The sequence below is a fragment of the Capricornis sumatraensis genome, chromosome 5 (genome assembly GCF_032405125.1).
Source record: "Capricornis sumatraensis isolate serow.1 chromosome 5, serow.2, whole genome shotgun sequence".
Taxonomy (NCBI): Eukaryota; Metazoa; Chordata; class Mammalia; order Artiodactyla; family Bovidae; genus Capricornis; species Capricornis sumatraensis.
Genome location: NC_091073.1, coordinates 114,139,246 through 114,155,633, shown reverse-complemented (window position 1 = coordinate 114,155,633; position 16,388 = coordinate 114,139,246). Strand labels below are relative to the sequence as shown.

Here is a 16,388-nt window from a genome sequence, read left to right as displayed (position 1 = left end):
AGAGGAGCTACCCAATCCCTGAGATCAGGGGCGGCGGCCGGGAGGAGCTACCCCACGTCCAAGGAGCGGTGGCTGCGCAGGCGCAGGAGGGACGAGAGGAGCTAATCCACGTTCAAGGTCAGGAGGGGCAGCGGTGAGAAGATACCCCTCGTCCAAGGTAAGGAGCAGTGGCTGTGCTTTGCTGGAGCAGCCGTGAAGAGACACCCCACATCCAAAGTAAGAGAAACCCAAGTAAGATGGTAGGTGTTGTGAGAGGGCATCAGAGGGCAGACACACTGGAACCATAATCACAGAAAACTAGTCAATCTAATCACACAAGGATCACAGCCTTGTCTAACTCAATAAAACTAAGCCATGCCCTGTGGGGCCACCCAAGATAGGCGGGTCATGGTGGAGAGGTCTGACAGTGTGGGTCCAGTGGAGAAGGGAATGGCAAACCACTTCAGTATTCTTGCCTTGAGAACCCCATGAACAGTATGAAAAAGGCAAAATGATAGGATACTGAAAGAGGAACTCCCCAGGTCAGTAGGTCCCCAATATGCTACTGGAGATCAGTGGAGAAATAACTCCAAAAAGAATGAAGGGATGGAGCCAAAGCAAAAACAATGCCCAGTTGTGGATGTGACTGATGATAGAAGCAAGGTCCGATGTTATAAAGAGCAATATTGCATAGGAACCTGGAATGTTCAGTTCAGTTCACTTTTTTCGCTCTGTCATGTCCGACTCTCTGTGACCCCATGAATCGCACCACACCAGGCCTCCGTGTCCATCACCAACTCCTGGAGTTCACTCAGATTCACGTCCATCGAGACAGTGATGCCATCCAGCCATCTCATCCTCTGTCCTCCCCTTCTCCTCCTGCCCCAAATCCCTCCCAGCATCAAAGTCTTTTCCAATGAGTCAACTCTTCGCATGAGGTGGCCAAAGTACTGGAGTTTCAACTTTAGCATCATTCTTTCCAAAAAATCCCACGTTAGGTACATGAATCAAGGCAAATTGGAAGTGGTCAAACAGGAGATGGCAAGAGTGAACATCGACATTCTAGGAATCAGTGATCTAAAATGGACTGGAATGGGTGGATTTAACTCAGATGACCATTATATCTACTACTGCGGGCAGGAATCCCTTAAAAGAAATGGAGTAGCCATCATGGTCAACAAAGGAGTCCGAAATGCAGTACTTGGAGGAAATCTCAAAAATGACAGGATGATCTCTGTTCGTTTCCAAGGCAAACCATTCAATACCACTGTAATTCAAGTCTATGCCCCAACCAGTAATGCTGAAGAAGCTGAAGTTGAACAGTTTTACGAAGACCTACAAGACCTTTTAGATCTAACACCCAAAAAAAGATGTCCTTTTCCTTATAAGGGACTGGAATGCAAAAGTAGGAAGCCAAGAAACACCTGGAGTAACAGGCAAATTTGGCCTTGGAATGCGGAATGAAGCAGGGCAAAGACTAATAGAGTTTTGCCAAGAAAATGCACTGGTCATAGCTAATACCTGCTTCCAAAGACACAAGAGAAGACTCTACACATGGACATCACCAGATGGTCAACACCGAAATCAGATGGATTATATTCTTTGCAGCCAAAGATGGAGAAGCTCTATACAGTCAGCAAAAAACAAGACTGGGAGCTGACTGTGGCTCAGATCATGAACGCCTTATTGCCAAATTCAGACTTCAATTGAAGAAAGTAGGGAAAACCACTAGATCATTCAGGTATGATGTAAATCAAATCTCTTATGATTATACAGTGGAAGTGAGAAATAGATTTAAGGGACTAGATCTGATAGATAGAGTGCCTGATGAACTATGGACGGAGGTTCGTGACATTGTACAGGAGACAGGGATCAAGACCATCCCCATGGAAAAGAAATGCAAAAAAGCAAAATGGCTGTCTGGGGAGGCCTTACATTTAGCTGTGAAAAGAAGAGAAGCAAAAAGCAAAGAAGTAAAGGAAAGATATAAGCATCTGAATGCAGAGTTCCAAAGAACAGCAAGAAGAGACAAGAAAGCCTTCCTCAGCAATCAATGCAAAGAAATAGAGGAAAACAACAAAATGGGAAAGACTAGAGATCTCTTCAAGAAAATTAGAGATACAAAGGGAACATTTCATGCAAAGATGGGCTCAATAAAGGAAAGAAATGGTCTGGACCTAACAGAAGCAGAAGATATTAAGAAGAGGTGGCAAGAATACACAGAAGAACTATACAAAAAAGATCCTCCTGACCAAGATAATCATGATGGTGTGATCACTCATCTAGTGCCAGACATCCTGGAATGTAAAGACAGTGGGTTTAGAAAGCATCACTATGAACAAAGCTAGTAGAGGTGATGGAATTCCAGTTGAGCTGTTTCAAATCCTGAAAGATGATGCTGTGAAAGTGCTGCACTCAATATGCCAGCAAATTTGGAAAACTCAGCAGTGGCCACAGGACTGGAAAAGGTCAGTTTTCATTCCAATCCCAAAGAAAGGCAATGCCAAAGAATGCTTAAGTTCAGCTCAGTTCAGTTGCTTAGTCGTGTCCAACTCTTTCTGACCCCATGAATCCCAGCACGCCAGGCATCCCTATTTATCACCAACTCCCAGAGTTCATTCAGACTCACATCCATAGAGTCGGTGATACCATCCAGCCATCTCATCCTCTGTCATCCCCTTCTCCTCCTGCCCCCAATCCCTCCCAGCATCAGTCTTTTCCAATGAGTCAACTCTTTGCATAAGGTAGCCAAAGTATTGGTATTTCAGCTTTAGCATCATTCCTTCCAAAGAAATCCCAGGGCTGACTTCCTTCAGAATGGACTGGTTGGATCTCCTTGCAGTCCAAGGGACTCTCAAGAGTCTTCTCCAACATCACAGTTCAAAAGCATCAATTCCTCAGCGCTCAGCTTTCTTCACAGTTCAACTCTCACATCCATACATGACCACTGGGAAAACCATAGCCTTGTCTAGACGGACCTTTGTTGGCAAAATAATGTCTCTGCTTTTGAATATGCTTTCTAGGTTGGTCATAACTTTTCTTCCAAGGAGTAAATGTCTTTTAATTTCATGGCTGTAGTCACCATCTGCAGTGATTTTGGAGCCCCAAAAAATAAAGTCTGACACTGATTCCACTGTTTCTCCATCTATTTCTCATGAAGTGATGGGACCAAATGCTATGATCTTCGGAATGCTCAGAATACCACACAACTGCACTCATCTCACATACTAGTAATGTAATGCTCAATATTCCTCAAGCCAGGCTTCAGCAATACGTGAACTGTGAACTTCCAGATGTTCAAGCTAGTTTTAGAAAAGGCAGAGGAACCAGTGATCAAATTGCCAACATCTACTGAATCATAGACAAAGCAAGAGAGTTCCAGAAAAACATCTATTTCTGCTTTATTGACTATGCCAAAGCCTTTGACTGTGTGGATCACAAAAAAATATGGAAAATTCTGAAAGAGACAGGAATACAAGACCACCTGACCTGCCTCTTGAGAAACCTATATGCAAGTCAGAAAGCAACAGTTAGAACTGGACATGGAACAACAGACTGGTTCCAAATAGGAATAGGAGTACGTCAAGGCTGTATACTGTCACCCTGCTTATTTAACTTCTATGCAGAGTACATCATGAGAAATGCTAGGCTGGAAGAAGCACAAGCTGGAATCCAGATTGCCAGGAGAAATATCAATAACCTCAGATATGAAGATGATACCACCATTTATACAGAAAGTGAAGAGGAACTAAAGAGCCTCTTGATGAAAGTGAAAGAGGAGCATGAAAAAGTTGGCTTAAAGCTCAGCATTCAGAAAATGAAGATCATGGCATCTGGTCCCATCACTTCATGGGCAGTAGTTGGGGAAACAGTGGAAACAGTGTCAGACTTTATTTTTTTGGGCTCCAAAATCACTGTAGATGGTGACTGCAGCCATGAAATTAAAAGAGGCTTACTCCTTGGAAGAAAAGTTATGACCAACCTAGATAGCATATTCAGAAGCAGAGACATTACTTTGCCAACAAATGTCCATCTAGTAAAGGCTATGGTTTTTCCAGTGGTCATGTATGGATGTGAGAGTTGGACTGTGAAGAAAGCTGAGCACCAAGGAATTGATGCTTTTGAACTGTGGTGTTGGAGAAGACTCTTGAGAGTGCCTTGGACTGCAAGGAGATCCAACCAGTCCATTCTAAAAGAGATCAGTCCTGGGTATTCTTTGGAAGGAATGATGCTAAAGCTGAAACTCCAGTACCTTCGCCACCTCATGCGAAGAGTTGACTCATTTGAAAAGGCTTGATGCTGGGAGGGATTGGGGGCAGGAGGAAAAGGGGACGACAGAGGATGAGATGGATGGCTGGATGGCATCACCGCCTCGATGGACATGAGTTTGAGTGAACTCTGGGAGTCTGTGATGGACAGGGAGGCCTGGCGTGCTGCGATTCATGGGGTAGAAAAGAGGCAGACACGACTGAGCAACTGAACTGAACTGAACTGATGTTTCAGGAAAGAGTAATCCATCTATTTTCTATTGAGTCAGAATGACACAAGCCTGGGAAAGCGCCAGAGAATTAAGATAAATCCAGAACACAGACCATAAGAGGTAGATATTGTTCCAAAACAAACAACAACTCTTAAAGCAATAGGCTTCAAAAGACATGATAGAATTCCAAGTGGATTTTTTCATTTAAACATGTTGTTCCATCCCCTCCAACCCACCCAGTTTTGTCATGTTTCTGTCCCTGACACCAAGCTTGCAGCAGATGGATTTGTATCACAGGAACCCAAAAGCTAAACCCCATTCTGTAAACGTGTGTCAATCTGTCATCTGAATGTATATTTGCTTTTATACTCTGCTTTTCTATGTATTCATAAATCTAGCTCTCTAAAATGTATTTGAAGAATATCATTTAAATAAAAGATAAAACTTGAAGCAATGTTTATCAACATAATGCTTAACTGAATTTGTTCTTTTCTGTATTTGTATAATTAGTAAATTACTCTCTTTTATCCTTTTCTGTTAGTATAAGATCTCTCTGCTTTCAAATGGTTATGTGGTGTATAAATCAGATGATTCTTGCCAATAGTCAAGTAAGAAAATATATCTCTAGCATTTCTTGCCTCCCTGACATATTCTTTATATTTTTCCTCCCTGTGGAATGCTCTGCTGCATTTAATTTTAATATACATAATTTTGTGCTGTACAAAAACCAAAACAGTTCTCAATCAATGCTGGTCATTAGCCACTTATATCTTAAAATGAATTTCAGTCAACATGACTCCTGTTCCAAGGGTGTTTGCATATAAAATTTATGATGGAATAAAAAACATTGTTTTTAATTGAAAGAACCATATATGGATTTTTTTTTTTCTTCTAGAGGAAGTAATCCTCCTCTCTGGTACTTGCTACCTTGATCCACAGTGAAGTTATTAACCAGGGTCAAGCTAGCCCTTCACATGGGTATCTTTTCTGTACATGCACAGGAACGGCGACATGATGAGTGCAGATATGGCCAGTGTGTGACAGTTTCAAACAGGTAGACAACGTGGGGTGAGCTATGGGAGGGCATTATGGGCCAACTAGACACGTACGCCACTGAGAAGCAAAAGAGGTCTCTGGGAGGTAAAATATAAGTAAATAAACGTCCTCACAGAACAAATGTTGGTAAGATGGGCCCTAAGTAAGTGCAAGACTATAGCAACGACAAGGCTTTTCCCCTATGAACTACAGCATCACATTTTTACCCCAACACATGATAATCCACGGTATCAAAAATCAGAGAGAAGCTGCCAGTCAAACAACTAAGAAGCCATAAACATTTTAAATAATATTTTGCTTTTGAAACAACTTTCTTACAGGAAATGAATTGTATTTAATGCTTCTATTTATATACAGGTGTGTCTTGGGCCTCCCTGGTGGCTCAGACAGTAAAGAATCTGCCTGGAGTGCAGGAGATCCAGGTTCAGTCCCTGGGTCAGGAAGATCCCCTGCAGAAAGGAATAGCTACCACTCCAGTATTCTTGCCTGAAGAGGCCCATGAACAGAGGGGCCTGGCGGGGCACAGTCCACAGGGTCACAAAGAGTCAGGCACGACTGAGCGACCAACACTAACCACTGCAGATATAGATGAATACATTCTATAAACTAAAGAAACCTGTTAAAAAGAAGACGAAGACATTACTCAAATCCCATCTTCCAGGTTAAAAGAGAAAGTTAACATTTCAGAAGTTTAATTTTAGATACCTCACTTTACATATATGAGTAGACAAACACCTCTAAATAATTCAAAGTGGCATCCTGTACTATTTTTAAAGCAAAAATATTTTAATGTAACTTTACTTGAATGAAAGCAACAATAAACATATTGATGTTTCTTCATAAAGTGAATTAAGTCTTAAAAAAACAAAAACAAAAACCAAATAAATCTGCACTTAAAAGTTATAGCATCCAGTGGCCTCCTGCTCTGAAGGTTTGGGGAGAAAAAGCATAAATCTAATCCCATCGTTTGGTATTTAATATTTTAGATCCCACATCTGTAACATTTATACTCTTTCTATAACTGTAATTCCTAGCTGTCTTGTTGTTCAGTTGTTAAGTTGAGACTGACTCTTTGCGACCCCAGAGACTGCAGCACACCAGGCTTCCCTGTCCTTCACTATCCCCTGGAGTTTGCTCAAATTCATACCCACTGAGTCGGTGATGCTCTCTAACCATCTCATCTTCTCCTGCCCCGTCCCTTTAGGCTTCAATCTTTCTCAGCATCAGGTCTTTTACAGTGAGTTGACTCTGCATCAGGTGGCCAAAGGATTGGAGCTTCCACCTAAGCATCAGCCCTCCAAAGAACATTCAGAGTTGATTTCCTTTAGGATTGACTGGTTTGATCTCTGCTGTCCAAGGGACTCTCAAGAGTCCTCTCCAGTACCAATGCAGTCATGATCTTATATTTAAATGATTCATTGCTCAGTATCATCATTGGACCATGGTTTCTTTATTCCTTTTTTTTTTTTTTCCACTCATCTCACTGTTGGTTGGGTTGTCTCATTTGTATGCCCAAAGAAGTCACACTCTTGACCTAACTTGACTTGCTCAAATCACTAGGTATAACATTTCACTGATATTCCTTTCCCACAGAACTTCCTAAAAAAATATTTTGAGATTCTGCTTCCTTTCATTAAAGTTACTTTTGATCTTTCAACATCATGATACCTCTTTTAGGGAATATCACATCCTCTTGACATTAGGAGGAGGTATATGTATTATTTCTTTTCCCTTTTATATGTTGTCCCACATTTATTAGTACTGGACTGGTCGGCATCAAAATTATGAATTTGGGTATGGCAAGTTTTCTGTTTTTGGTAGGGGGAGGGGGGTTGGTTTAGTTTCAGTTAATTTAATGGAAAAGGAATACATTAAAATTTTCAATATTTGACATATTGAAGGAAAATTTTTGAAAACTTATTTAGTAGCTTAGTTGTGTCTGACTCTTTGTGACCCCATGGACTGTAGCCTGCCAGGCTCTTCTGTCCATGGACTTCTCCAGGCAAGAATACTGGAGTGGGTTATCATTTCCTGCTCCAGGGGATCTTCCTGACCCAGAGATGGAACCCACATCTCCTGCCCTGGCAGGTGAGTTCTTTATCACTGGTGCCACCTGGGAAGCCCTAATCACATAATAAAAAGAATCACTACACAGATACAGAGAACTCTCCGATGGTTCCCAGAGGCAGGGTGTTGAGAGTCAAGTGAAATGAGAGAAGAGAGTCAAAAGGTATGAATTTCCAGACTTATAAAATAAGTCTTGAGGATATAATATGCAGTATGCTGACTATAGTTAACAATAATGTCCTACATATGTGAAAGATACTAAGAAACTAGACCTTAAAGTCCCCACTGCAAGAAAAAATGTTTGTAACTGTGTTCAGTGATGGATATTAACTAGAGTTACTGTGGTGATCATTTTGCAATACATACAAATCTGCATACATGAAATCATTATGCTGTACATTTGAAACTAACATAATGTTATGTTAATTATACTACAATTTAAAAAAACAGCACATTGAAAAAAATAGCTGATGAATGCTATTTTAAAATCAAAGCTGTATATATATATATATATATATATATATATATATGAAATTTATATTTCTCTATCTTTGCCTGTGTATCTCTTTCACAAATTGTTTTCTGATTATGATATCTTTATACTTCCAGGAATTTCTGTATATATAATATTATTCTACTTTTTCCTTATGTATTTTTTTCTCCCTTTTGTTCTTTCTGATTCTCTTTATTTTTTTTCTCTCTTTGCTGATATGTTTTCTTTCTTCACATCTTCTTTTTTCCTCCCCCTTTGGGTTTTCTCCAATTTTCTTTTTTCAACCTTTGTTTATGCTTTTTTTCCCCCCTGTTTTCTTTCCTTCTTTAATTTTTTACATTTTTTCCCCTGAATTTGTTATGATATAAGCTTAGCATCTCCTGTTTTATTGAATAAAAATTATGGCCTCTGTCAGTTAATTCATATTTATCTAAGAAAATACTGTATCTTTCCAAGTTGTCATTCATTGATATTTATACCAGAATTTCTTTGAAGGAAAAGAGTTTTAAGTTTCTGTTCTTAATTATCTTCTTTTACCCGCTATTAACTGCTGTCCACTTTGAAATCATCATTTACTAATTATAATGGTACTATACTATGACTTTAAAGTCTAAAAGTAAAATTTTAGCTGCAAATATATACATTTTTTCACATGACTTTAACAACCAAGCTAAATTCTGGGCACTAGGGGAGAAAACTACAAAGAGTCATAATTTTTCATCCTGCATTTTCAATAGAAACTAAGTGTGTACATTAATAAAAGGAGAAAAAGCAATTAATACAAAGTATTCTTCCTCATTCATGGTACACATATTTGGAACCTATTCGTCTTAACATCTTTCTAAATGGTTTTTTGATTAACAAGCATTTCCTTAACTCAGAATTTTTATGTCATTTTGAACTCATTACCATATAAACTCTAAAAATTCTTCCTCTTTATTTTACCATCTCATTTTTTTTTTTTTCCATATCACTCCACAGTCGTTGTTGCTGTTTAGCAGCTCAGTTGTGTGTGACTCTTTGTGACCCCACGGACTAAGCCCACTGTCCATGGGATTTCCCAGGTAAGAATACTGGAGTGGTTTACCATTTCCTTCTCCAGAGAATCTTTCCGACTAAAGGCTCAAATCCACATCTCCTGCATTGGCGGGCAGATTCTTGACCATTAGCACCACCTGGGAAGCACCTCCATAGTGGCTACAAAAGATTCTTCCTCTTTAATATATCATCTGTTATTTCTAGCCCAATTTTATCAATATCATTCCAAAATAGTGGATACGAAACAGGCTTATAGGAAGTGTCTATGACTGTCAACAGAAGTGGAAAGAGTGATTTTGGTAGCCAGCCACTAGCTGTTGTACAATAAAATATACATTAAAAATGCTGCGTAAATATAATATGTTCTTAGATAACACATTTGCTGCCAAGTGAAATGAAAGTTGCCTTACCCCCTCGCTTGTTGATCTTGGCGTAGCCAGGTGAATAGCTCCCAGACATGGAGGATGAGCTGCTGAAAGCTGCATGGTGTAGTCCAGACACAAGGGGCTCATCACATTTTTCTAAAAAGAAAAGAAAGCCAGATTTAATAAAGATTGAATAAGGACTGGCATATTTTTTGTTAAAAATCGCTATTGAATACAATGAAAAGTTTAAGATACATGATACATCTAGCAAACAACTATAATTTATACAACTTGACACTGATGATCGGAGAAGGCAATGGCACCCCACTCCAGTACTCTTGCCTGGAAAATCCCATGGACGGAGGAGCCTGGTGGGCTGCAGTCCATGGGGTCGCTGAGGGTCGGACACGACTGAGCGACTTCCCTTTCAGTTTTCCCTTTCATGCATTGGAGAAGGAAATGGCAACCCACTCCAGTGTTCTGGCCTGGAGAATCCCAGGGACAGGGGAGCCTGGTTGGCTGCTGTCTATGGGGTCACACAGCGTCGGACACAACTGAAGCGACTTAGCAGCAGCAACACTGATGATTCTAATGAACCCTAGCACAATTTCAATCGCCTTCTGATTTTCAAGTTATAACTATGATCAAGTGCATTATTCCAAAAGACCTCAATGCAGGCCCGCTATCTCAGAATCATGAATAAAGTTGTGGCTGGTTATTTCACAAGATTTGCGATTTGGGGGTCTCCTCAAAATCTTCAGTTATTTATTCACTCTAAGGATTCAGAGTTAGAAATATGAGCTTGGAGGAGGGAAGACCAGGAGGAATAACATTCAAACTAAAAAATTAGGAAGGAGGTATCAGTAAGAAAGAACACAAGATAACCACCAACACGAACGCACTGCTGTGTAAAACATTAGTCACTTCTCGTTATTCTTGACCGATGAACTGCTCTGGAGTTCTGATTTTCACTCGGCTTCTGCACTGACATGAACTATTCTTCCCCTTCCTTCTTTACCACTGCTGACTCTCCCATTCTACTTTGATGGGTGGTTCTCACCTTCCTAGTGTCTCTATACGTTAAAGTGCCCAGGACTCAACTCTTGGAGCTCTTCTCCGCATCCTCTGGGTCTCCGGGAGGCTGCATCAAGTGCTATGTCTTGTCATGCTGGAATATCCCCAGTCCTACCCCCTCACTTTGCCTGATCCCCTGGTCCAGGCAGCCATCAGCGTCACTGCTGTGACTGCACAGTCTTCCTTCCGCCTCCTTTGCCATAGTCCTTCTGTACACAGCAGCCCAAAGGGAAGTTTGAAAAATATGCAGGTGGGTAAAGTAGTTCCTGCACTCAAAATATCCTCTGGCTCCTGCTCAAGTCACTTGGAATGAAGTCCAAGGTCCCCCAATGGCACACAGCAGCCTCTGCACTGATCACATCCTCCAGCATCCTTGTCCTTTACTGTCCAGCCTCCCTTTCCTTCTGACTGCAACGACAGACTTGCTCCTGCCACGACCTTTGCTGTCACTCTTCCGATGACCTCAAGGCTCATCCCTCACCTCCCCCAGGCTCTGTTTAATGTTTTCTCTCACAGTGCAGACAAGTTTTGCCAGTCTACCCAGCTATACAAGTACTCACTGCCCTCACTCTCTGTACCACGCCTTGCTCTATTTTCCTTCATAGCATTTACAGCCATCTGATATGTTGTGTTTTCATGCACGCAATTGTTTGATTGCTTTTCTCTCTCCCATGAGATTAGAAGCTCCATGGAAATAAAGGTTTTGAGAGTGTGCTTAATGCTTCCTTTCTAATGACCTGAATAGCACCTGGCACTTGGCATACACTCTAATGACATTTGTAGAAGGAAGGAAGGAAGCAAGGGAGGGAGGGAGGAAGATAGGGAGGGAGAGAAGGAGAGAGAAAGGGAGGATGGGAGGAAGGGAGGAAGGAAAAACAAGGACAACTATACCTAACAGACTCAAAGAGCCTCAAGGCACGATGCTACCTTACAACACGACATAGCGCCTAAGTTTGAGAGAGATGGTCCTAAATCCCCAACAAGTGTTTACATGTGCTCAGTGTTTTGTTTAATATGACACAGAACTAGGCTGTATATTCTCAATGGCTTCTCTCTCAGATATTCATATACAGGGGAAAAAACTAGCAATAGAAGGAATGAACTAGTCTTCTTGAAAAGTCATTCAGGTGGAGTGAAGTCCCCAAAGATCCTGGCGAAATGAATTATTTTTCATTATCTCACCACTCGAGTGTGTACAGAACTGAAGTTCAGAGGAACACATCCGTCTTTGCAAAACATACTTAGATTTCTTACTTTTCTCAGTTATGCTGCGAGTGCCTCTGAGCAATGTGGCGTGTGTGTGTGAATATATTTCTCAGGAACTTAAATGTAAATGACTGAAAAGAGGAACATAACATTTATTTTAAAAGTCTCAGTTTACAAAGTGAGAATCCACAGTGAAGGGTTTCATATTAATTGTTTAAAGATTACTATTATTTCAGCTGCTGTTGATCACACACATAAAGCCTTGATTTTCTAACTTCTGTCTCAGTCTAACTTTGTACAACTTTTTGATATAAGTTCTGCATTGAACTTTAATGAGCAACTATTACTTCAGAATTTTCCATTATGTTAAAAATGTACTCATGTTTATTTTACTCATTCAAATAAAACAAAAATTTATGACATATGGACACTATTCTATACAAAAAACACAACCAATAACCAACAAGGACCTACTTTACAGGACAGAGAACGACACTCAATCTTTTGTAAGAACCTATAAGGGAAAATAATCTGAAAAAGATTCCAAAACACTTTGCTGTAACCTGAAATCAACTACACGTCAATAAAAAATACACTACATCTAAAAAAATTTAAAGAAGAACCTATGTTGTGTCAGACACAGGAAATGCAGAATTGATGAAACTAACATTGTTCCTATCCTCACGTAATTTATGTTTCAGTAGAAACTAAAAACTAACTAAAACAAAAACAAACAGGTAAAAATGTGAATTCATAGGATGAATTCATAGGATGGGATGGTGATAAAAACTACCAAGACACCCTCGATATGAAAGAGGGGCTAGGAGTCTGTGGGTAGGGTGGAGGTTGAGAGAGTTGCAGGCTTTGGGTGCCTAGCCAAGAAGAGTCTCTTTGATTGGGTCACATCTGTGTAGTAACCTAAGAAAAAGAGGACATACTCTGACAGAGCTCAACAGGACCATGCCAGGAGAAGCTTTCTGTCCAAACCTGCTCAGTAGGACTAACTTGATGATCCCTGGAAAAGGAAATGGCCACCCACACCAGTATTCTTACCTGGGAAATCCCCTGGGCAGAGGAGCCTGGCTATAGTCCATGGGGTTGCAAAGAGTCTAAACAACTCTACCTGAGTTGTTGAAACAACTAAACAACATTATCTGATAATAAGGAATAATACATTATCCAAAATTCAGGATTCACTGAATATATAGCTCCATGTTACACATGGTAAATAATTAAAATGAAGTTAATAATCAAGTGATACATTTAACTTGCTTAAATTTAGAACATAAATACAGCAGTTTATAAAATCTGAGAATAGTTTATCCATATTAGTTGTTTTCTTTAAATTGGATTTCCATAACAAATTAATCTTTATACCAAATTAAATTTTTTTCACTAATTTTAGACTCATATAAATCAGAATAACAAAATTAGAGTAAAACTGGGATCAAGAAAGATAAGAGCATATAAAAGATTATTTACTTTTAAAAAGTACTATAAAATTATTATAATAATTTAAGGATAAGATATCTCACAATAATCTGAGACAAAATCTATAACTGCATAATTAAGCAAGAAAAATGTCACATGAATTATATGTTCTCCTGAAAGACAGTAGTCACAAATATTTATTATGATCTTATTCCCTGCTTTGCACTGTTCTAATCACTTTGGACAATAAAATATCTGTCTATGTATCTATTTCCCATGCTCTCATAAGTGGTAACAATATACAGACCCACATAAAGTAATTAAACATGAAACAAGAAAATAATACCAGTCTGTAATTCAATGCTGACTAGAACATAATCAAATCCTGAAAGTAACAAGTAAATTAAAAATACAGGACTATAGTTTAGGTGACCTTATCACTCCTGGCTTTCTCCTAAGTGTGTGACCTTGAGTACATCAGTTAACCCCCTTTGGACAGATGAAAATGTGAAAGTGTTAGTCACTCAGTCGTGTCCAACTCTTTGAAACTCCATGGAATGTAGCCTGCCAGGTTCCTGTCTCCATGGGATTCTCCAGGCAAAAATACTGGAGTGGGCTGCCATTCCTTTCTCCAGAGGATCTTCCCAACCCAGGGATCAAACCTGGGTCTTCTGCACTGCAGGCAGATTATTTATCATCTGAGCCACCCTGACTCACACATAGTATGAAGAAACTAGCTAAATTTCTCTCAAACTCTAATGCCCTTGAGCACTGTCAAGGGCAAGAGTGCACAACTATGTCCCCCAGACCAAATCTGGCCCACTGCTCGCTTTTGTTAAGAAAAGCTCACCCCCATTCACTCATTCATGTCTGCATTCACATCTCAGCAGAATGTCACAAAAAGAGACACACGGCCTCTGAAGCGAAAGGATTTACTATCTGACCTTTTACAGAGAAAGTTTTCCAACCTCTGGTTCAATATGATAAATATTCCATGTATCCACAAAGAAGAATGATTAACGATCACTTATGGTAATAGGTAACGTACAAATGATAAATAAGACCTGAAGAATTGACAGGATATAGATGAAGAGGGTTAAGAACACTATGCTGCTGCTGCTGCTGCTAAGTCACTTCAGTCATGTCCGACCCTGTGCGACCCCACAGATGGCAGCCCACCAGGCTCCCCCGTCCCTGGGATTCTCCAGGCAAGAACACTGGAGTGGGTTGCCATTTACTTCTCCACTGCATGAAAGTGAAAAGTCAAAGTGAAGTCGCTCAGTCGTGTCCGACTCTTAGTGACCCCATGGACTGCAGCCTACCAGGCTCCTCTGTCCATGGGATTTTCCAGGCAAGAGTACTCGAGTGGGGTACCACTGCCTTCTCCTAAGAACACTATAGAGAGAGGAAAAGCTTCAAGTCTACAATGAGGATGAAATTTCCCCGTGATGGCTGTAGCTACACTCCACGTGTGCCCATATTGCCAGACTGACTTTTAGGATGAAAGATCCATCGTTACCTCCAACTGTAATAATAGTTATTACAGCTTCCATCTTCCGAAGAGTCTGATTGCTTGTTGTTTTAGAGCATGTGTCTCAATACTCTGCAGACATTAAACATTAGAAAATCAAACAGATCCCTGGAGAAAGTTAGGATTTTTATAGTAGTGTAATAGTAGTAGTAGAGAGAGGGAGAATGCTAACATGTGAAATAATTCAGTATTGTATTTTCCCATACTGGGATGTCTTCCAAAACTACAGCCGCATAGTTATGGCAAATATTTGGTCTCCAGTGTATTTCCCTTCCAGGGAATCCTGGATGAAAACTAGAAGAGCAGATGGGCCTTGAGTTTAATTTTCACACAATTTCAGTCAATCAGGAAGGCAGACTAGCTGCAAGAATTCTGTATGAATTCAAGCTGGAACAGAGGAAGTGATTGGCAAAGCGAGACGAACTGGCTGTGGCCCCTCACCTCTAAGAGCATGGCTGAGAGACATCTTTCTTGGCAAGGGGGATGGACAGGCAGCAGTTTGCGAGGTCAGAGGACATCAGAACATATGCCATTGACATCAGAGTAGCATTCAAATGTTATCTCTGATAAATAAATAATGTTGGAAAACGTTCACCACATCTTTTAAAATCATAACACTTACAATATATGGTTTACATCGCGCATTTGGAAATACAAGTAGATACTCAGAAAATAAGAATGATGAAGAACTCCCGAACCAAACAGTGCTATCAGGATGGAAATTCCATTTTTTTTTAAAATTTTATTGGAGTTGCTTTACAATGTTGATTAGATTCTACTGTACAGCAAAGTGAATCAGTTACATGGATATCCCCTCTTTTTTGGAATTTCCTTCACGTTCAGGTCACCACAGAGCATTGATTCGTGTTACCTGTGCTATACAACAGGTTCTCATTAGTTACCTATTTTATACATTATATCAGTATCATATATCATACCAGATCAATACAGCGCATCTATCCCTACCTCTCCATCCATCCCATGCCCTCTTCTCCCCTTGGTATCCGTATTTTAAATTCTAACATTTGATTCCCATTCAGAAAAAAAAAAAAAGAAAGAAAACACTGTAAAAGGCAGATTATCAGGGGAATGCATCATAAAATGTTCTCTTTACTTCGTGTGCATTCAAATCCTGACTTTTGAATCTAGAACTGCATGGCCACCAACCTCAGGTTTCATGACTCCATTGCCAGGGCAAAGTTAACAGGCCAGACCTCCCCCTAAAGTCTTCTGTTTCCAATCAGTAGCCTCCTGCCTGGCTCCTTCTGGCCAAAACTATCTCAAATTGCCAGCTAAGTGGTCATGCTCATTTCCTTCCCTGGCTCCCCTAAGAGCATCTCAGTTCCTCCCAGAGATGGCCTGTCTTTCCCGTGGTGATGCTCCTTTCAAGCCCTAGAGGCCCATCTCGGTGGGTGGGCGTTCCAGGACTGCGTGATGCCTCCCACTCCTGACTTTCCTTCTGCTCTGCCTGCTCCCCAAGGTGTCCAACTAAAGCCAGTCGGTGTCCTTCTCAGCTGAGTCTACAACTGCCTGAGTCTCCGGCCACTGTTGATGATGTTATCCCCTGTGCCATTTCCCTGACTTCCTGGACAAAGCATGCTTTGTTTCACAGACAGTGGAAAATTCTTTGGACAAATAAGGTGCTATTTCTTATCTAGCCTAGCGGAT

General features: G+C 40.4%; 1 protein-coding gene across 1 annotated transcript in view; it reads right to left on the bottom strand.

Moving 5' to 3' along the window:
- Positions 1 to 14,742, bottom strand: part of CNTNAP2 (contactin associated protein 2) — a 1,643,722-nt gene extending 1,628,980 nt beyond the window's left edge. Inside the window, exons 1-2 of the mRNA XM_068972445.1 lie at positions 14,709 to 14,742; positions 9,524 to 9,634 (exon numbers count right to left, since the gene is read on the bottom strand). Of these exons, the coding sequence (XP_068828546.1) occupies positions 9,524 to 9,634; positions 14,709 to 14,742 (145 nt within the window). The remainder of the gene's footprint in view (positions 1 to 9,523; positions 9,635 to 14,708) is intronic.
- Between the last annotated feature and the right edge of the window lie 1,646 nt (positions 14,743 to 16,388).